Source organism: Carcharodon carcharias, chromosome 12 (genome assembly GCF_017639515.1).
Source record: "Carcharodon carcharias isolate sCarCar2 chromosome 12, sCarCar2.pri, whole genome shotgun sequence".
Classification (NCBI taxonomy): domain Eukaryota; kingdom Metazoa; phylum Chordata; class Chondrichthyes; order Lamniformes; family Lamnidae; genus Carcharodon; species Carcharodon carcharias.
In genome coordinates, this window is record NC_054478.1 from 144,686,855 (window position 1) to 144,710,046 (window position 23,192).

At 41.7% G+C, this 23,192-nt stretch overlaps 1 protein-coding gene across 4 annotated transcripts in view; it reads left to right on the top strand.

Annotated features, from left to right (window-relative positions):
* Positions 1–23,192, top strand: part of traf3ip1 (TNF receptor-associated factor 3 interacting protein 1) — a 125,270-nt gene that overhangs the window by 31,182 nt on the left and 70,896 nt on the right. For 3 of the 4 annotated variants that reach the window (XM_041201050.1, XM_041201052.1, XM_041201053.1), the window contains 7 exons: positions 115–543; positions 2,227–2,310; positions 14,268–14,343; positions 16,421–16,441; positions 19,113–19,206; positions 20,875–20,958; positions 22,060–22,195. In XM_041201050.1, the coding sequence (XP_041056984.1) occupies positions 115–543; positions 2,227–2,310; positions 14,268–14,343; positions 16,421–16,441; positions 19,113–19,206; positions 20,875–20,958; positions 22,060–22,195 (924 nt within the window). The remainder of the gene's footprint in view (positions 1–114; positions 544–2,226; positions 2,311–14,267; positions 14,344–16,420; positions 16,442–19,112; positions 19,207–20,874; positions 20,959–22,059; positions 22,196–23,192) is intronic. The other variant, XM_041201051.1, reaches the window with a different exon arrangement.

Here is a 23,192-nt window from a genome sequence, read left to right on the forward strand (position 1 = left end):
TCTGCTAGTGCAGGTGCCAAACAATCTCCATCTTCTAATCTCTTTGGGTTTCTATGTATTATATTTCAATCATCTTTGTGTTATGAAGCATACTTTTCCAATTTTTCTTTTAAGGAAAGGAATGAGAATGGAATTAAGCACACCAGCGGAGACCGGAAAGAAAAGGAACAGTCAAAGGAACAAGGGAAAGCAATGGACAGAGAAAGAGACCGACACAAAGATGGTGATAGACGAGAAAAGGGAAAGGAACATGAGAAGGACCGAGCAAGAACAAAAGAAAGAGATCAGGAAAACCACAAGAATCGAGGGGATGGAGAAAAAGTGGAAAAGGACAAGAATCGAGAAGGAGAAAAAGTGGAAAAGGGCAGGATTAGGGGAGATGGAGAAAAGGACAAAGAGCGAAGCAAAGAAAGGGAAAGAAACAAAGACAAAGTGAGAGAAAAAAGGCAAAGAGACAAGGAGCGTGAGCATTCGAAAGACCAAGGCAGAGATCAAGAAGCGGAAAGGGAAAAAGCCAAAGAACAGGACAAGGCAGATAGAAGGGTAATTATAAATTACATGATTTTGTTTTAGTGAAATATGGTAGCATGTTTACAGTACAAAATATGGCAATTAAATTTAGCAAATATTTTGCAGATGTTAAGAGAATGTGTGCGGCAAAGTACAAAACAAACCCATGTGATATTTCACATTCTGCAAACCAATTAAATCCCAGTTATGCCAATTCATTAAGGATGGGCAATAAATGCTGCCCTTTCCAGCAACACCCACATGCCATGAATGAAAATATAAAAAAAAGTTCTGCTGAAGCCCATTTCTGATGCGTGTTGGTTTTGTATATAATCTTGCAATTCATACTTTTATTCCCAGAGTTAAATGCCACGTTTAAAATGTTCTGTTTAACCTAGAAACTGTAGGCAGTAAAGTTGCCAAACAGATGTAACCATTTTATTGTAAATATAATATTATGTTTTTTCTTTAAATTACCGCTCTATATTACGGTGAAAATGGTGGTGTAGTGGTAATGTCACTGGATCAGTAATCCAAAGGCTCAGGCTAATGCTGTGGGGCATTATGGCAGCTGGTGAGATTTAAATTTAATTAACTAACAAATCTGGAATTGAAAGCGAGTCGCAGTTTCATGGTTACTATTACTAACATTGATTGTTGTAAAAACCCATTTGGCTCACTAATGTCCTTTAGGGAAGGAAATCTGCCACCTTTACCCAATCTGGCGTACATGTGACTCCAGTCCCACAGTAATGTGGTTAATTCTTAGCTGCTCTCTGAAATGGCCTAGCAAGTAACTCTGTTCAGGGCAATTAGGGATGGGTAACAAATGCTGACCTTATTAGTGATGCCCACATGCCATGAAAGAATTAAAAAAATGTATAAATTTGCAAATGAGATTAACAGCCAACTATCAAGTGACTGCCAATGTGGGTTTATAAGGATTGGATCTTGCCTCCCCAATTGGTATGCATTTTGGAGGAAATGACATCCCAAATCAATGACTAAGTCATGTGATATAGTTCACCTCGACTTCAAATGGCCTTTGATAAACTGTTTGACATAGTTTTTCTCCTTTTGAAGTAGAGTGCTGCACTCTAGAAGCTATGGCCAATGAGTATCAAGGAAAATGGATGGATATGGATTAGTAGCTAGGTAAAGGGAAGAAAGTGAAATGTTGGTGCCAGATAAGAAAAGTTACCTTGGGGAAAAAAACTTTATGTAGGATATCCTAGATTCCCTTCAAATGAAATATAGTTAATTTCTTGGTTGATACCAAGTTGGAGTGGACTGTGTAGTCAGAGGCTGCTGCCGGGATTTTGCAAAGAGAGAGATGATTCGCTGGACTGATCAGTGGCAATTGAAGTTCAATATGGGCCAATTAATTTCATTATTGACAAATGTGAGGTACGGTATTTGTGAAAATAGATATATGCACCCTTTGGGTGGGATAAAACTTAACCAAGGACTTTGCTCATGAGAAGCTAGTTTGTGACTGAACACTGTGCACAATTTGAGATTTAATCATTTATGTAATACAATTGATAGTTGTTTTTATTAGAAATGTTTTATTCTTTTTTAAAATTCATTCTTGGAGTGTGAGCATTGCTTGCAAGGCCAGCACTTATTATCCTTGCAAAAGTTGTGCCTTCTTGAATCACTGCAGTCTATGTGGTAGCTTTCTGTCTGTTTTAATGCTGCTTTTTATTTCTACAGCTTAAAGTTGCACCTGAGGAAAAACCACACAAACTGCCTCCAGAGGTGATGAAGAAAGACAGCAAAATTGATATAGACCAAGAAGTATGTATACAATGTGTGACTAACTCAGGAGAAGATTTGTTGTGCACCTGCAAACTATTTACTGTAGAGAAATATACACTTTATAAGCTAATTGTAACACTCAGACTGAACACTACCTATAAGCAAATATTATGGTGTCTCCAAGTTAGGGAGTTAAAGCAGTCAAAAAATGATTAACCAATATTTGAAAAATGAAAACATGTCCATACATGTGCGTTATGTTTAGCAATAAAAAGGTAGATTTTTGTTGCCATTTTTATGTGGACTTGTTCTTCAAATACCCTGTTTAGATGGTTGTTTTGGAATGGAAATGGCACCAATGTATTCCAAATTCCAAGAGCAAAAGTGCAGCAAAACTACATGTGTTTTGCTACAACACCAAAGCAAATATAACTGGCATTTGGGGGGTCCTGTCCAATTTATTCAGCATCTGACTTAATTATATCCGCAAAAAGTCTCAGTTGAGAATTACAGGCTGGAGAATGCAATTCTTGAGGACATATTTGGTTACAGGAGGTAAGTTACTCATCAGCTTATGATTTTGATGTGTCTGGGGGCAATTATGGTCGCCTGGACCTTGCTTCATTTCCCATTGGGAGTCAGAGCAATTTCCTAGAGTTTCCCCTGAATTTACTGCAGGTTTTTTCCTTCTAGTATTTTGCATCAGTCAGGCAGTAGTTAGTAATGGGTGGGTGAATAGCACGTAAAGTCGCACCCTTACTGGGATGGATTGGGCCGTATGATTTTTTTAAAAAAATTTCATTTTGTATACGAATACAAATGTTGTGTCATGTACTCTTGGGAAATCATTGTGTGCTTTGGAACGTTATTGGAAACTGTCGAAGCTCCGTTATAATGGGTTTAAAGTACAAATGTCAATTGAGCAGAAAGCAGAACGTAACTTTTTTTTTTGCTTTTAGCCACCAAGGTGTGTAAGACCTTTATAAATCTTCAGGGAAAAGAGCAGCATCTCGGGAAGAGGGTATAAATAGAAGCTCTGAAGGGTGAAAAGCCACAATTGGAAAGACAGCCCAACAGCATGTGTTAGGAAGATCAGACAGTTTGTTCTGATAGCTCTTACAATCAGCTGATCAGCATGGCCCTTGATTGGTGCTGAATTGTTGATCTCACCCATTTGGAATAAGGGCCCTTAGCAGGCCTTGGTTAGCCATGATTAGGCAGGGGTTCAGATCCCTATCCAGAAATCCTTTTTGGAAGTGTACTTTCTTGGGCATTAGATGAGCACAGAATTACACTTGGCTTACCCTAGACACTTGATGTCAATGAAATTAGTGGAAATTTTTGGAGCAAAAAAGACTCCAGACAGCTTATATGTCATGAATTTTGTCATCATGAATACATTTATGAAAAAATTGGGACCATTTTAAGCTTCCTTTGAAAATCTGAGCAGAATGGCTCAATCTTTGCGGAATAAACTTGACGTTTGTTATAGTTATCTCCTCCCCCTTAGGCAGTCCCTAAGGATCGAGGATGACTTGTTTCAATTCTGGTTCGATGTGTTCTGAAATGGCTGATAAGTCCAATGTGCGATCTGTATGTACACCCTGCCACTTGTGGGGCAGGTGTGCCTGAAAGGTCAGGTAGATGGGTTGTTTGGAGGTTTGTGTGCTCTCTCCAACGCCTCAACTTCACACCTGCGTGTTGCTGACGAAGTTGCTTAATGTGTTCGGTGCCTTCCCCAATTAAGCCTCTCCATTTTGTTCGGTCACGGACTCTAATGATGGAATAGCTCAGCAGGGATATTTGACCTATTCAGGGATGTTTTGCGGACATCCCCAAACTATTTATGCTGTCCTCCTGGGAGCCTCCTACCATGACTGAGTTTGGAGTGGAGCAGTTGCTTTGGAACCCTGATGTTAGCTATACGAGCAATCTGCCCTACCCAGTGGAGCTGGTTTTGGGTGATTAGAGCTTTGGTTCTGGGCATGTTGGCTTGGGAGAAAACATTGCTGTTGGACCATTTTTCTTGCCTCTGGACTGAAAGAATCTTGCGAAAGCAGTGCTGTTAGTACTTCCCCAGGGCTTTGAGGTGCCTGTTGTAGGTTGTCCAAGTCTCCAAAGCATCTCAGAGTGCAGGAATCACTACTGCCCAGTAAACCATAATTTAGTGTTGGGCTTGAGAACTTAGTCCTTAAGTACTCTTTTCCTAAGCTGGCTGAAGGCTGAGCTGGCATATTGGAGGCAATCTATTCTACTAAAGGCCAGTTTTGTTGAAGTGTGGATGGAGTGTCAAATTTCACTGTTGGGATGAGAGAAGGGAAGATGTGGTTCTCTGCACAAGTACTGAAGTGAACGCACCCACAGAGTATGTCCAGGATACTTGGAAAATCCTACTTCAAATAGTGTCATGGAACCTTTTATTCCCACCTGAGAGGGCAGGTGAGGTCTCGGTTTAAAGTCTCACCTGAAAGATGATGCCTGTAGCAGGGCGCCATCCATCAGTACTGCCTTGGTGTGTCAGCTGAGATTATGTCCCCGCCCACAACCTTCTCAAACAGAGGTGTTAGAACTGTCCATTTAATCATTGCTGATAACTGAAAGGAAGCAAGTAACTTTTAGAAATGCCATAACAAAAATAAAAATACCTGGAAAAACTCAGCAGGTCTGGCAGCATCTGCGGAGAGGAACACAGTTAATGTTTTGAGTCCGTATGACTCTTCAACAGAACTAAGTAAAAATAAAAAAGAGGTGAGATATAAGCTGGTTTAAGTGGAGGGGGGGAAACACGGGTAGAGTTGGATAGAGGATCAGTGATTGGTGGAGATAGCCAAAAGATGTCATAGACAAAAGACAAAGAGGTGTTGAAGGTGGTGATATTATCTAAGGAATGTGCTAATTAAGGGTAGAAAGCAGGACAAGCAAGGTACAGATAGCCCTAGTGGGGGTGGGGTGAAGGGAAGGGATCGAAATAGGCTAAAAGGTAGAGATAAAACAATGGATGGAAAAAATGGAAATAGGTGGGAAAAGAAAAATCTATATAAATTATTGGAGAAAAAAGGGGGATCGGAAAGGGGATGGGGATGAAGGAGAGAGTTCATGATCTAAAATTGTTGAACTCAACATTCATTCCGGAAGGCTGTAAAGTGCCCAGTCGGAAGATGAGGTGCTGTTCCTCCAGTTTGCGTTGAGCTTCACTGGAACAATGCAGCAGGCCAAGGACGGACATGTGAGCATGAGAGCAGGGTGGAGTGTTGAAATGGCAAGTGACGGGGAGGTCTGGGTAATGCTTGTGGACAAACCGAAGCTGTTCTGCAAAGCGGTCACCCAGTCTGCGTTTGGTCTCTCCAATGTAGAGGAAACCGCATTGGGAGTAACGAATGAATAGACTAAATTGAGGGAAGTGAAAGTGAAAAGCTGCTTCACTTGAAAGGAGTGTTTGGGCCCTTGGACAGTGAGGAGAGGGGAAGTAAAGGGGCAGATGTTGCACCTTCTGCAGTTGCATGGGAAGGTGCCATGGGAGGGGGTTGAGGTGTAGGGGGTGATGGAGGAGTCGACCAGGGTGTCCCAGAGGGAATGATCCTTACAGAATGCCACCGGGTGGGGGTGAAGGGAAGATGTGTTTGGTGGTGGCATCATGCTGGAGTTGGCGGAAATGGTGGAGGATGATCCTTTGAATGCAGAGGCTGGTGGGGTGATAAGTGAGGACAAGGGGGACCCTATCATGGTTCTGGGAGGGAGAGGAAGGTGTGAGGGCGGATGCGCTGGAGATGGGCCGGACACGTTTGAGGGCTCTGTTAACCACCATGGGTTGAAAACCTCGGTTAAGGAAGAAGAAGGACATGTCAGAGGAACTGTTTTGGAAAGTGGCATCATCAGACCAGATGCGATGGAGGCGAAGGAACTGGGAATAGGATGGAGTCCTTACAGGAAGCGGGGTGTGAGGAGCTGTAGTCGAGGTAGCTGTGGGAGTCAGTAGGCTTGTGATGAATATTGGTGGACAGTCTATCACCAGAAATTGAGACAGAGAGGTCAAGGAAGGGAAGGGAAGTGTCAGAGATGGACCATGTGAAAATGATGGAGGGGTGGAAATTGGGAGCAAAATTAATAAACTTTTCCAGGTCCAGACGAGAGCATGAAGCAGCACCGAAGCAAATATCGATGTACTGGAGAAATTGTTGTGGGAGGGGGCCAGAGTAGGACTGGAACAAGGAATGTTCCACATACCTCATAAAGAGACAGGCATAACTGGGGCCCATGCAGGTACCCATAGCCACACCTTTTATTTGGAGGAAGAGAGAGGAGTTTGAGGAGGAATTGTTCAGTGTGACAACAAGTTCAGCCAGACGGAGGAGAGTAGTGGTGGATGGGGATTGTTTGGGCCTCTGTTCGATGAAGAAGCAGAGAGATGCCTTGTTGTTGCAGCTATATTGAGTCATAAAAATAGTAATTTAGAGAAGCCATTTGGCCCATCACACCCAAGCAGTGCTTTGATGCATGAGGAAACTGGTGGATTTGACTTCTAAAGCACAACAAAGGATGTGTATTGTATACCATTCAGAATAGAGCTGAATATGTTCATGCAAGCAAAATACACCTTGAGTTATAAAATATGACAATATTGACAACAACAGTGGTACCAACTATTGTAGACTCCTGCAGCTTGCTTGTTTGCCTGTGACAGTCATGGAGGAAAATCCCAGAGTTACTTTTTCTGAGATTGGCATTTTTTTTTTCTTTTTGGCTACCTGTTCCAGGTGATTGTTTGGCTGCAGAAAGGGACACAGGGTGGGAAGGGCTGAATGATTTGTCCATGTTTCATCATGTGGGATGGGACGGGCTTGATAGATAAGCTGGTCTGTACACCTCCTTTGTCAAGTTAGTTGCTAAAAGCATATGGCATGGGAGTATTCGCACCCACAATGTGCAATGAAGAACATTTTTAAGTATTTTCCTTAAGATTAGGCGATGGGGGTTGTTGCTTTTTTCGGGATTTTTAACTTGGGGAGTTATTTTGATGGATTGCTCTCCAATAAAAATTTGTTGGGTTATTATTTCTAAAGTTAAACTAATGTGATTTTGACTTCTGGGTTTCAATTATCTCCCAGCTTTTAGTGATGATGTAGTGCTGCGTTTTACTTCCCAAAAATTTTCCTTCTGTATGTACTTTATATTTAAAAAAATTCCTTACGAATCATATAAAGACTTAATATTGGTGTTTGTAGTATTACAGTTTGTAAAATAAATAGTTTTGCATTTTTTTACTGTTTACGCACAATTTAATGACCCCTTTTTCTTTTGACTCCAATTATTGCAAGCAGGATAAAGTAGTTGAGATTCCTGGAGCAAAGGTATTGCACTGTTTACACATTTCCTATAGATGCTAATTTTACAAGTATGACAACCCTTTTTTAAAAATAGAGTTTCAACTAATCCCAGAAAACTTATTTCTGACTGCTTGCTGCAGCCAGTGCTTGCCACACTGTTCATTGGCTGCATGCATCACAAGGGGAGCCGATATCCCGAGTGGCCAGTTCTACTTAAATGCAGACTGTACCTCTTAAAGGGGAGCTGTATTGTGGCTGCAAGTAGTGATGAGAATCATTTGAAAACTCAATCTGTGCTCTGATAGTTTGAACACTGGCTGAGCTTGGGAGAGAGTGAGCACCAAGGTTTCCTGACAATGCACTGGAGATCCTGTTGCAAGATTTGGAAATGAAATACATCCTGCATCCACAGTGGGAGCAGGACACCCTCCAGGCTACTCAGGAGGTGACAGAGGTCAGGGCTAGGAGTGTGAGTTCAGCATCAGGAAAAAGTTTTAACAATCTTTTGTCAAGGCTGAAGGCACTGGGCACTGCAAAGGCTATGGGTCTTGACAATATTCCAGCAACTGTACTGAAGCCTTGTGCCCCAGAATTTGTTGCGTCCTTAGCCAAGTTGTTCCAGTACAGCTAGAACAGGCATCTACCTGGCTATGTGGAAAATTGCCCAAGTATGTCCCATCTCAAAAAGCAGGACAAATCCTACCCGGCCAATTACTGTCCCAACAGTCTCCTTTTGATCATGATGGAAAAGTGATGGAACGGGTCATCTACAGTGCTGTCAAGTGGCACTTGCTTAGAAATAGGCTGCTTACTGATGTTCAATTTGGGTTCTAGCAGGATCACTTATCTATTGACCTCATTACAGCCTTGGTTCAAACATGGACAAAAGAGCTGGACTCCAGAGGTAAGGTGAGAGTGACTGCCCTTAACATTAAGGCAGCATTTGACTGAGTGTGGCATCAAGGAGCCCTAACAAAACTGGAATCAATGGGAATCAGGGGGAAAACTCTCCACTGGTTGGTTTCATACCTAGCACAAAGGAAGATGGTTGTGGTTGTTGGAGGTCCATCATCTCAGTTCCAGGGCATCACTGCAGGAATTCCTCAGGGTAGTGTCCTCGGACCAACCATCTTCAGCTGCCTCATCAACGATTCTCTTATCAAATGGTTAGAAGTGGAGATGTAATGATTGTGCAGTGTTCAGCACCATTCTCAACTCCTCAGGTACTGAAAATGTCCATGTCCAAATGCAGCAAGACTTGGACAATTTCCAGGTTTGGGCTGACAAGTGGCAATTAACATTCATGCCACACAAGTGCCAGGCAATTACTATCTCCAACAAGAGAAAATCTAACTTTCGCCCTTGACATTCAATGGCATTACCATTGCTGAATCCCCAACACCCTGGGGGTTACCATTGACCAGAAACTGAACTGGACTAGCCATATAAATACTGTGGCTACAAGGTCAGAGGCTGGGAATCCTGTGGTGAGTAACTCACCTCCTGACTCTCCATAGCCTGTCCACCATCTACAAGGCACAAGTCAGGAGTGTGATGGAATACTCTCCACTTGCCTGGACGAGTGCAGCTCCAACAACACTCAAGAAGCTGGATACCAGGACAAAACAGCCTGCTTGATTGGCACCCCATCCACAAGCATTCACTGCCTCCACCACCCAGGCACAGTAGCAGCAGCAGTGTCTATCATCTACAAGATGCACTGCCGCAACTCACCAAGGCTCCTTAGACAGCACCGTCCAAACCCATGATCGTTACCATCTAGAAGGACAAGGGCAGCAGATACATGGGAACACTACCACCTGGAAGTTCCCCTCCAAGCCCCTCACCGTCCTGACTTGGAAATATATCGCCGTTCCCTGTCGCTGGGTTAAAATCCTGGAACTTCCTCCCGAACAGCACTGTGGGTGTACCTACACTACATGGACTGCAGCGGCTCAAGAAGGCAGCTGATCACATCCTCAAGGGCAGTTAGGGATTTGCCATAAAAATGCTGGCCTAGCCAGCGACCCCCACATCTCATGAAAGTGCGCTCACCTTCAAAAGGCATATCCTACCAACTATACCACTAGCCTTATCTACTGCTCAATTCACCCATCTAACACCTATCTCTGGCAATCAGTACTCAACCTTTGGATCATGTTTTACCTTGCTCTCACTCACTAAGCACTCTTGCAAACCTTGCACCTACAAACCTCAGCTCACACAAACTGGATTTATTCAGCCATGATAGCCACATAACTCAAACATATTGCAGGAAACTCACTGATTTACTTCTTTTTACCAGAGAAAGTGGTGCATAACAAGTCAGCAGGAAAGAACTAGAGGAGGACAAGTGTACCTTCATGCTATAACCCCTATGGAGCAGATGGTGCTGGCTAGCATGGGAAAGGGCATTGCTGAGACAGTGACCACTGGAGATGTTGGAGCTTTCCCCTCACCCCTCCCCCCACTCCTGCTTTGCACTTGCGTCCCCCGCCCCCCCCTTTGCCCTCATGTGGCTGTTTTTTCTGACTTTTAAGATGCATTGGTGTAAGCATGCACTTCTTATTTTCTCCTCGTGAGTGGAGAAAAGTCTTATCACCCAGTAGACAAACATTGTTTGTGATGCATAACATTGGCGTTGATTGGCCCTCGATTTGAGGATGAAGTTTACTCAGGGTTGTGAGTTTCTGCCATGGGTCTTCACGTGACTGAACAAGCTGATTCTCCACCCACAGATCTTTGGGCGCATGGGCCAAGGATGTCCCATGAGGTAGTTGAATCCGGAGGGCAGGATTTGCTTCCTTTTCTTTCCTTCTCTGCTGCCACTCTGTCTCATCATTGAGACGTTGTGACTCAAAGCAAGATGCAGCTTGATGGACAAACTGTTGCCGCTTTGAACGATTAATAGCAAGCTTTTCCCAGTCATTAATGCCAATGCTGCTGCACTTGAAGGAGAGCTTCAGTGTCTTGGTAGCATTTTCTTTGTCTTCCCCTGGAACATTGGCCATTTGAGAAAACGAGACCTGGTGGAGGAGTCGCTTCTCGGCCATCGGGCCAGTGTTCAGTCCTTCAAAGTTGATTTTGTAGGAGTTTTGCCTGAATGCTAGTGGTGCTGGCTTTAAAAAGGACACTAGTATTTGTTCAATGGTCCTCCCCATTTGAATCTGAAGGATGTGGCAGAGTCATTGCTGATGAAATTTCTCTAGCTCTCTTATGTGTCGCTGATGCACAGCCTAGGTTCCATTGTAGTACAGTATCATGCTGAAGGCAACTGCTCTATGTGTGAGGACCTCTGTTGACTTGCAGTGATCTTATTGTCACACACTTGTTGCTGTACTTTATAGAAGGCTGAGCTGGCACAGCTGATCCAGTGTTGGATCTCTTCATCAATGGTGGCCTTTAGAGAGAGAGATATCTGCCAAGGTGTGGGAAGTGCTCAATATATTCCAGAGTCTCTCCTTCAACATATTTGGGAGGTGGAATATTTGGCTGACCTGGTGTGGGTGATATGAGTTTTCTTTTGGCAACAATTAAGTACAGGCCAAGGTACTTGTATGCAGAATTGAAGAGATTGTGAGTGGCTTGTAACTCTGGTGCAGAGTGGGCAACAACACTGCAGTCATCTGCAAACTGTAGATCATGTATCTCTATGGTGGTCTCATAATTTGTGTTGTAACTGGGAGAATATCCCAAGGATGCACTAGGGAAGACCCCTCTCCCCTCCCCTGCAAGTCCCCAGGTAAGGATTGCATGGCAATTGCCCTGCCTGGGAAGTTCAGACTTCCGTTGGGCAATTGCCCTGCAATAGGAACTATATGAAAGTACGGTATAAATTGCAAACTTCGGATGGTTCCGATTGATTTACAGCAATAGTTACCTGGAAAAAGTTAGAAGAATTAAAACCACTTACTTATAACTTCTGGATAACTATAGGACTAGTGCTGTTAAAAAACGGGGCATGGCTTCCTTATCTCCGACACAAGGCCTCAGAAGCCCACTGCACTACACTGCTCTCACCCAGCCTGAGTTGGAAGGTTGGGTGAGAAAAGAGCGGCTTTATTTCAAGGTAAGTAAGTAGGAGCAGAGTGGCAATCCGACTCTGCCACTCCAAGCAAGTTATGGACCCATGTATATCTATGGTGGTCAGTTTAGTTTTGGAATGGAGGCGACTGAGGTGAAAGAGCTTCCATCTCGGCGGTATTTAATACTGCCATCCGAGGGCACTTGATCTTTGACATGGTGAATAGCCACTGTCAGGAGGATTGTAAATAGTATGGGGGCTATCACACAACCTTGCTTCATCCCAGTCTGGATCTTGAGGGCGTCTGTTTCAGAACTCCCACTCAAGACAGTTGCAGTCATATCATCATAAAACAATTACAGGATTGTGATGAAGTTTCTTAGACATTCAGACCTTTGGAGCACAATCCACAGAGCCTCGCAATTTACTGAGTCAAATGCTTTAGTCAAGTTGATGAATGCACTGAAGAGTTCCTAGTGTTTCCTTGGATTTTACTTGGTCTTTGTTGCCAGACAAATCCCTGTTAGAGGTTCATCTGCATGGTCTAAAGCTACCAGTGTATTGGTGGGTCATCCCTTCGGTGGCACAGTGGACTGCCACAGAGGTGCCTTCATTCTGTTCAGTTGTGCAAGGTTAGCTCAGGGACTTTCTGGAGTGTGACTTTTGAAAATTGCAACACTGGAGTCAATTCAGCATTCCACACCGCATCTTAATCTGCCTGCTGTGTATGCTGCTAGCAGTTGTTAGCTCCCCGGCTTCCCTTCCTGCCTATCATCTTAGCCGACATTGTTAACAGTTCTCGCTCTTCAGGTTTTTCCTCTTTTCCTTCAAATCTGCCATTATCACCACTTTCCTCAAAACAAAAACTTGACCTCTCCATCCTCGCAAACTTCTGCTCCATCTCTGACTTCTCTTCTCCAAAATTCTTGAATATGTTGTCACCTCCCATTTTTCCAGGAACTCCATGTTTGAATCCCTCCAGCAAGTTTTCCACCCCTGTCACAGTACCAAAATGGCTCTTATCAAAGTTATAAGTGACATTCAATGTGACTGTGGTAAAAGTATTCCTCCTCATCCTTCTCAAACTTTCTGCAGCCTTTTACACACTTGATCTTCCAAAGCCTCTTTTCCATTGTCCAGCTGGGTGGGACTGCACTTACCTGGTTCCATTCTTATTTGTCTAATCGTAGCCAGAGAATCACTTGCAATGGCTTCTCTTCCTGCTCCCGCAGTTACCTCTGGTGTCCCCCAAGAATCTATCTTTGTCCCCTCCTATTTCTCACCTATATGATGTCCCTTGGCAACTTCATCTGAAACATAGCATCAGTATCCATATGTACATTGACAATATCCGGCCCAACCTCACCACCAACTCTTCAACTCCTCCAATGTCTCTAAATTGTTAGAATGCTTATCTGACAACCGGTACTCGATGGGCAGAAATTTTCTCCCAGTTAAATATTGGGAATGCCGAAACTCACTACAATCTCCGCTCCCTGGACACCAACTCCATCCCTCCCCCCGTTAATTGCCTGAGGTTGAACCAGACTGTTCACAGCCTTGGTGCAATATTTGACCTGGGATAAACTTCCAACAACACAATTGTATCATCACTAAGACCACCTATTTTTACTTCCATAACATCACCCATCTTTGTTCCTTTCTCTGATCATTTAGTGCTGAAACCCTCATCTGATGCCTCTGTTACTTCTCGGCTTGACTTTTCTAATGCACTTCTGGCTGGCCTCCCAAGTTCTACCCTCTATAAACTTGAGGTCTTCCAAAACTGCTTCCTAGCTTACGCCAATTTCTGTTTCCCCCGTCACCCCTGTGCTCAGTGACCTACGTTGGCTCCAGTTCAGCAAGTCCTCAATTCTAAAATTCTCACCTTGTTTTCAAATGCCCCATGGCCTCACTCCTCCCTGTTTCTGAAATCTCGTACAGCCCTCTGAGGTATTTGCATTTCCCTAATCCATTCCTAGCTTCTTGAGCAGCCCCAATTTTTATTGCTCCACCATTGGTAGTCAGGCCTTGAGCTACCTAAGACCCTAATCTCTGGGATTCCCTCCCTAAACTTCTCCACCTCTCCACCCCCTTCCTCTTTTAAGATGCTGCTTAAAGCCTACCTTTTTTGATCAAGCTTTGGTCACCTTCCCTAATATCTCCTTATGTAACTTTGTGTTATATTTTGTTTTATAATGTCTCTGTGATGTGCACCTTGTGATGTTTTACTAGGAAAGGTGCAATACAAATGTAAGTTGTTGTTGTTAGGTGCACGGGCCTTTACGAATGCATCCTGCGCACTTCCTGTCAGAAGTGTGCACTCACACCTCAGAATCCATTTTTGAATGTTAGGTTGCCATGTAGCATCTAAAAAAAAAGAGGTTGTAGACTTTGATTTAGCTCCTATTATATCTTAATCATTGTGGAATGATTAATATCTCCACTCACAAGGCTGACTTAGAAGCTAACCTTAGAAGTTATTCTGTTGATTCAAATGTGTCACTATGAATCATTTTTCACTGGCAATGATATATTGCAAGTGTCTAGAATTAGTAACGCTTTAAATAATTGATGGTGACCTAATGTAATTATGACTCGGTCTTTCAGCAGTGCTTGTGAATTTATAGATACCTTTTATTTTGAAGGCTGAGAGCCCTATAAGGATACCCAGACCCTCATCAGCAAAAGGCCAAAGACGAAAACCAAAATCGGGAGTTGAAGGTATTATGTTTTACTGTAAACAGTCCTAACCTTAACAAAAAAAGTCCTTTAATGCATTCTAATATCTATAGTTCATGCAAGATGTTTCATGCTTGTTTTCATAATGTGTGTAATCAATAACCTCCTCACCTTTTGTGAAGGGTAGAGAAATCAAAATATCTGGAATCTTTCAGAGCTGGTTAAAACTGCAGGTGTTTACGGATAGGGAGGTGGGTTGAATGGCCTTCCTCTTTTACTTATTTTTCTGAAATCAAGCAGCCAATGATGTGTGTTTTTTTAAAACAAGTATTTATTTTGAAAGGCACAGATAGTAAAAATAATTTCGAGAGAGAAGAAATTTATGTCTTTATAAACCTGGACTATTTAAATTGCAGTGGCCAGCTTATTCTTAACACTGCTTTATGAAATGTCTTTTCGAATACACCAGTTGCAGATTATTATAGAAGCTTGAAAAAGTTTGAAAATCTTTGTCAAGTCAACTATCGGGAAGTGTGGTGCATTGTTTGTTTGTGACCTGAAACTGTCAAAAAATTGAGAATTTTCATGAATATTGCTGGAATAGACATTTATATTTTCGCAGTTAGGAGTGAATCGATTTCACTTTGCTCAGTGGTCTCCCAGCCCTTCAACACCTTACTCAAGGTAGTATGCTTCACGTGTGAGCATAAATAGTGAGTGAAAGGGGCTATTGAGGAGCAACTTGGTTGAGCCCAATCCTGCTCTCAACTAATGTCCACAGAAGCTTAATTCTAGCAGGGTTCTCTGGCTGGTTTTCTCCTTCGCCCCAACTTGGGCAGCACTGAAAATTGTTTCATCATCGGTGCCAACTAACCTCATATCCACCGACTCAACCTTTGTGGCCTATGTCATATCTCAATTCTTCACTGGGCTTATGCTGGATTTTGATCCACGTTATTGTTAAGCCAGTTTTAATTTGCAGGTTTTTTTTGTTCTGGACTCCAAGGAAGTGTTATTTGGGCTGCTTCAACTATGACAAATGGAACCTTCCATTTGTAACCCTTTGACAAGTGCACACAGCATCCTTGAGAATTCAACATCTTTCACAACTGTGACATGCTCTGGAATAACCAGAATTATACCGTCGGTTTGCAAAATGGAGCATAAAAGCAAAAAACTGCGGATGCTGGAAATCCAAAACAAAAATAAAAATACCTGGAAAAACTCAGCAGGTCTGGCAGCATCTGCGGAGATGGTTCTGTTGAAGGGTCATTCGGACTCGAAACGTTAACTGTGTCCCTCTCCGCAGATGCTGCCACACCTGCTGAGGTTTTCCAGGTGTTTTTGTTTTGCCAAATGGAACATACTGCTATACAAAACCTACAATTTGCATAATAAGTAGTCACACTCAATTCACATATTTTTGAGTTTATATATTGACCATACTGCATCCCATGACATACACTCCTCCCTGACCAAGATGTCAGTCAAGCTACCTGCTTTCTTGGGCTCAAGCTCAAGGTGTTGAATACATTTTTACTAGCTTGCCTTGTTTGAAATCTTTCCCTTTCCCTGGGCAGCCTGGTTAGCATTGATAACTTGCTGTGTAAGAAGTGTGTGCTAAGTAATTACAAACCCCAGCAAAAAAACGGACAGGTATTTTAAATCAGTGCAAGCATTAAGCCATTTACTTGGGGGGCATACTAATGTGTTCTGCTTTTGCCCAACCCTTACCGAACAAAATAAACTGAATAATGTATTCACAGCTAGACAATAGATTATTTTTTAATGTTGAAATCATTTTTGATGAAATATCTTTAAGAGTGACTTGTAACACTGATTTATTCTTTCTGCCACTGTCTGTCAGAAGAAGAGAGAGAATCTAATACATCAGTTAGTCAGCAAGAGATGTTAGAGCAAAGACCTGAGAAAGAGACCATTATAAACAAGCTCGGTAAGATTGCAGTGGCAGATTGACCTCTGAATAGACTTTACGAGTAGCAATAGACAGCATGAATTCTGAACAATTTAGTTCTATTTTTGGTTTTGGGTTTGAAATTGAAAATGGCACTAGTGATTCAAGCATCTCACTACAGCATATCCTATTTTTCCTTTCCAGATGAGTCAGATATCGAAGGAGGTAAGTACTTATGTTTCAGCATTGGCTGTTACTCTCTGTTTAGAACTGGAAATAAAAGACATTGTAAGGTCACTGATTCAAATGTCTGGTATCTTGTTTTTTTGAACAGATGAAGAGAAACACAATTTTAGTTCATGACACCTGAGTTTCGCTTTCCTCCTGATATAATGTATGCATTACACTGTGCATCTAAAAATGTGCTCTCACTCAACCTCTTCAGAAAATTCTTGTACTCATTATTACATGTTATCTTCATTCATTTGGTAAAATTCTCACTAGTCAGGAGGTGAGATTCAATCCCCAATTCTATCTAGGCTTGCACTTTAGTACTGCACCACACTCAATACTACACTTTGGAAAGCCCTGTCCTCAAATGAGAAGTTGGAACTTGTCCACCCGGTGTTTTAGGCAAATGTTAAAAATTCCCATGATGTTGAGCATCGGAATAGAAGTAGATTATGTCTCTTAAACATATCCACCATTGAATTAGTTCATAGTCAATCAGTATTGTAACATCATTTATCTGTCTCTGCACCATATGCCTGGATACTTACCTAATAAAAATCTGTTGATCTTAGTATTGAAAATTTTAATTGCCTCAACATTCACAGCCTTTGGAGTGTATTCTGGATCTCCACTACTTTTTGTGCACAAAGACGTCTCCTAATTTCACTTCCAAGTGGTCTTCAACCAGAGTAAGTTGTGAGGAGGTTGTAAGGAGTCTGCAAAGGGATATAGATAGGTTAGGTGAGTGGGGAAAAAAATGACAGATGGAGCATGATGTTGGAAAATGTGAATTTCTCCACTTTGGCAAGAAGCATAGAAAAGCAGTGTATTATTTGAATGGAGAGAGATTGCAGAACCCTGCAGTACGGAAGGATCTGGGTGTCTTAATACATGAATCACAAAAAGTTAGTATGCAGGTGCAGCAAGTGATTAGGAAGACAAATGGAATGTGGTCATTTATTTAAAGAGGAATGGAATATGAAAGTAAGGAACTTTTGCCACAGTTGTACAGGGCATGGATGAAATCACATCTGGAATACTGTGTAAAGTTTTGGTCTCCTTACTCAAGAAAGGACATAATTGCATTGGAAGCATAAGACCATAAGATGTAGGAGCAGAAGTAGGCCATTTGCCCATTGAGTCTGCTCTGCCATTCAATAAGATCATGGCTGATCTGATAATCCTCAATTCCACTTTCCTGCCTTTTCCCCATAACCCTTGATTCCCTTACTGATTAAAAATCTGTCTATCTCAGCCTTGAATACACTTAACGACCCAGCCTCTATTGCCCTCTGTGGTAAAGAATTCCACAGATTCACTGCCGTCTGAGAGAAGAAATTCCTCCTCATCTCTGTCTTAAATGGGCGATCCCTTACTCTGAGATTATGCTCTCTGGTCCTAGACTCTCCCCACAAGGGGAAACAACCTCTCAACATCTCCCTGTCAAGCCCCTGAAGAATTTTATATGTTTCAATAAGGTCGCCTCTCATTCTTCTAAACTCCAATAAGTACAGGCTCCAATAAGTACAAGTACTCAACCTCTCCTCATAAGAAAATCCCTCCATACCCGGAATCAACCTAGTGAACCGAGTGAGCTTACCTTTTCCAAGGTGCTTTGAATCACCTTTTGATCAAGTGTCAATATCGTTTTTATGTAGTTAAATACAGCAACCAGTTTTCATACAACATCCCACAAATATCAAATGAGAGGCATGATGAGTTATTTTTTTATTGGTAGTGGTTGGGGGAGAAATGCTGGCTCGGGCTCAGGAAATACTGCATGTTGCTCTTCAAACATTAATGGGAACTTTTGCATCCACCTGAACAGGTCAAGAATTTTTAATTCAGCATCTTATTCAAAAGACTGCACTCTAACAATGCAGCATTCCCTCAGTGCTGTATTGAAGTGCCTGCTGAGTGCCTGAGCTATAACAGACAGAAGTTTTTTATGTGCAAGTTTAAGTTGAGCACACATTGAATTTCTGTGACCTTTTAGTACTGGTTTAAGAAACATTGAGTTGCAAACCAGCCCCACCCACAAATCTGGTCACAATCCAAAATTGAAATAATGAGCATGGCAAGTTTCCACCAATTGTGCCCATTTGTGACCATTCAAGAAGACTCTTCAAATTAAACTGTTTAGGCACAGATGTACTAGGGAGCACATGTCAAAAAAAAAACTTAAATATTAATGATTTAACTGACTAATGTACACCAATGGATTTGTTAAATGGTTCAGCTTAATTTTTTAAAGTAGGTTTTTTAATTATTAAAAATCAGGTTACTCACAGGTGGGGGAAAAAACACCTATTAAAAAGCTTATTTGTTATGACAAACCCATTTTCAGCTGTATTAATAAAACCATAACTGTTTAGCAATGTATTTAAGGAGTATTTTTTAATTTAAGGGGGAAAAGAAATAAGCAATTACATTCTACTGTGCTGGTTCATGGGAGATTTTACATTTGTGATTGTGCAAATAAGTTTGAACAGAAGCTTGAACTGTAACTTCACTTCAGAAAACCAGTTCAATTTCAAGCACCTAGTCTACTAATTATGCCCAAAGTGGCAATGGCAGCCATTGCTACCTAGGAGCTCGCAACCCCAAAATCTTGTCCCCAGTTTGGGAAGCCCTGCCCTAGTGATTGATGTATCAATATTTGCAGATCTTGAAGCTGCCCACAATTCCATTGAGAAGAAGCATACAGCTGAGGTGAATGGAGAGATTCCTGATGAGCTTTCTCCCCAAGTTGCACAGAGGTTTGATGTCTTTATATTTAATGATTAATACTCAGAGCTGATAAACCTTACTTTCATATGACTGATGTACTTGTATAGTTTCAGCTATAATTTTGCATTCATGTGGATAAAATCGATAATTGCTTTAGGAGTAGTGGAGTGTATTGCTATGATGCCTCCTTCACGTTTGTGAATCAGCATTGAGTCATGATGTGTTCCATGCTTTGTTCTGGAAGACCATAGTTACCGACTGGAAGGTTCTTAGTTTTCCATTTGTGCATCAAGTATTCACATTTGCCATGGTTTGTGCAGATATAGTCTAGAGATGCACACGGAAGATTGAATCCAGGTATTTTCTGCGCGGTTCTTTAATGAGGTATTTGCTCGTGATTTCTTGTGAATTTCATTCAATTTTTTAAGCTTCATCAAGTTTGAAGTTGCATTGTCGAAGGTTAAGCAAGTGAGTCCAAAACACCTTGCGCAACTAGAAGCTGTGTTGAGGGACATTGTTAAGGTCCTGGTGGATGGGACGACATTTGTTTTCCTAGAACTTTTGGACTTCTTGGAGGGCTGCAACATTGTGGCGAATGGATGGGGTAGAGACAGCGTGGGCAGTCAGGTTGGGGTTGACTTAAGGGGCTCCAGTGATACACCACTTTGCTGTGTTCAGCTGGACATCAACAAGTAATATGTGGCTACTTCTAGGCCATACTGGTGCACAGTACTCACTACGGACTGCACTATGGTCATTACTGATGTCTGAAGCACTGCTTCCTAGCTTCTGCTTGACCTTACCTAGTCTAAGTTGGCTCTCAACTCCATCTCAATGGCTGCCTTCTTCAGATGGTTATGGAGGGCTTGTGTGTGGCCTGACTTTTTATTCTTTCAAGGAATTTGGGCGTCGCTGACGAAGCCAGCATTTTTATTGCCCATCCCTAATTCCCCTTGCGAAGGTGGTGGTGAGCCGCCTTCTTGAACCGCTGCAGTCCATGTGCTTTAGGTACACCCACAGTGCTGTTTGGGAGGGTGTTCCAGGTTTGTGACCCAGTAACAGTGAGAATGGTGTGTGGCCTGGAGGGGAACTTCCAGGTGGTGGTGTTCTCATGTGTCTGCTGCCCTTGTCCTTCTAGATGGTAGAGTTTGAAAGGTGCTGTCCAAGGAGAGGTCCGAGAGGCGCCATATTGCATGGTGTTCCTGCAAAAGGCCACCTTCAGGCTGCACTTAGTGTTCCAGTTTTCACGATGGTTACCGTTTTCTGGGTTTTGGCTTGAGCTTCCACTTCCAGTAATATTCCTACATCATGCTTAGCTGATAAATGACTTTTTGAGATTTTATTGTTTCTGAGGCAGCTTATTTAATTCCCGAGTAATTCCAAACACAATCATATAGGATGGTTTTAGCACAGAAGGAGGCCATTCAGCCTGACATGTCCTTGCCAGCTCTCTGCAAGAACAGCTTACCTAGTCCCATCCCCTACCTTTTCCCTGTAGCCCTGTTATTTTTTTCTGTTCAGATAATTATCCAATTCTCTTTTGAAAGCTTGGATTGAATCTGCCACCACCACATTCTTCAGCAGTGCATTACAGATCCTAACCACTCACTGTGTAAAAATGTTTTTCCTTATATCTATGTTGCTCCTTTTTTATTTAGTTATTATTTTTTTCCGTATTTGTGTGACTCAAATAACAGCAGACGAATACCTCGACCAGGAAGTGCAAGACCAGCACCTCCCAGAATAAAGAAGCAGGAGAGCTCAGATTCACCGTCAGAGAGGTAGATTTTTCCCCTGTTATTGTTGTAATATGGAGGGTGTCCGAGAAATTCATTGCAAATAAAACAAAAAAAAATCCTGCAAATCCTTGGGTTTTACATCACAAATTGAATATGTTTTCTTCCAGTACATTATATGGTGTCAGTGCATTGCAAGGTGATAATTGAATAGTAAGATTCAGGTGACAAATGTAAATTACTCCACCTTTGCCTTTACTGGATTATATTATCTGAACACCTTCTTTGAATAGCCAGCTCTCCTATCAGTGAGATTAGTCGATTAACATTATGAAAACAAAAACACCCTTGACACAATGCTTCATTTGTTTATGGTTAAATGGTAATTGATTTCTCTTTGGCACAGCTCAAAGCAAAGCTTAAATAAGCTACATTTTTCTCTGACATTTGGGTGCAAATAGCTTCATGAGTGAGATGTGGCGCAAAAGCATTTCAAAATTGTTGGAATTAAATTTAATTGTCATTTTTATTGAAATAATGAAATGAGACAACCCAAGTATTGTGTACCATGATGATTGTGATAATACAGTTTATATACCCTTTCGATCCCAAATGTGATGGGGGGGGGAAAGCAATGAGGAAAGATTAGAAAAGCTGCAGTCTAAAGAAAAAATAGTTTAACGAGGAAAGATCATCAAAGGATATCAAACTATTGAATGGTATAGAAGGCAAACCCAGAATATTATCTCAGTGGAAATAAGAATTCACAAATTTAAATTGGTGAATAATTAAGCTTATACCCATTATGAAGAGTAGAGAAATTCTTTCAAAAAAGTAATACTTTTTTCCCCCCATAATTTGTTTCGCAAGTTAATATACATTAGCGAGCATTCATGCTGTAATTGAATTATAGGCAGGGAAAGTTAGTGTTATAAAGGGGGGAGCTTCGGTAGGTCATTTGCAAAGAAACCCTGCATTGCTGCACATTAAAGAAAGAATATTGGTTACTTCTGATTGTCTTGACAGTTGCCATAATATTACAGAAATTTATAGCACATAAGTCATTTAGCATTTTGTGTGCTTCACATAAATTTAATATGTTTTTGAAAAGTGTTATTTTTAACTGGTTTTATTGCTCCATTCCAGAACTGGTAGTGCAAAGCCTGCATCTAATGTAATTGTGGATAAAGGAAAGAATGTTGAAGAGGAAGAGGATGATGATGCACAGTTTGTGGTGGACGAAGCAGTATCACAGCTGCCAGATATGCCTGAGATGGAACCTGTAAGTCAAGCCAGTATGTTGAAATGTGATGTGGGAATAAGAGTGAAAGACTCCTTTAGTATTACACTATTAACCAACTGGGTAGTGCTCACATAATCTCTTTATGTTTTGACATAGGGCCCAGGTGAACCAGCTCATTGACAATGGTGAACGACTTAATTTAGTCAATTTTAAAAAAGCAGTTGAGAGGCATAGTTTATTAGTGCACTGCCTTTTTCTACATCTAGGCATTGGATTCAGGACCAGCTCTGATGAAAGGATTACAAATCTTTTCCCTTTGCCTTGCCTACAGGCGTGAAGTGAAATTACTTGTTTCAGGTTAACACTGTTGCTTTTGGACATATCTGTTCAAAAAGGTGCAATAATGATAAGTGAAAGAAGTGAGCAAGTCCACTCTAGTGCAAGAGGTATGCTTTTTAGACCTGGGATATGGCATGTTGTTAGGATAAAATAAAATGAAGCTGTACTGTATATATACCAAGTAGGGATGCTGAAGCACAGTAATGCTTTTGTAGATGAGGACGTTAAACAATCAAAGCCATGTGGACCCTTACCCTGTCCCTGTCATAAAGCTACCTGGTGTACAATCCCAAGATCAACTCCAAATTTCATGATGTTCAGACAAGTTCCAAGCACTAATGGAGGCTTACTATTCCTATATTGGTCTTACTAGCTTACTTACTCCAACTGTCTCTGTGAGCTTACTTTCCATTTGAAAGGGACAAGACATCAAACAACATCATGTCTGTCCACAAGAAGATAATGAAAGTTAGAGCCTAATAATTACATTCTAGTATTTCCACTGCCAGTCACATCAGAGGTTATGGAAATCACAGCTTGAACACCTTAGCCACAACCACTCGCTGTTTATGTTGTTGGGTTGACTTCAGGGCAAATTGAACAGTGTTTACTGCTAAGCTCAGCTCACTCTAAAGCTGTGCAAACTGTGGACAATGAGGCGATTTTTTTTTCACAATCCAGTGTCAAAATGATTTTC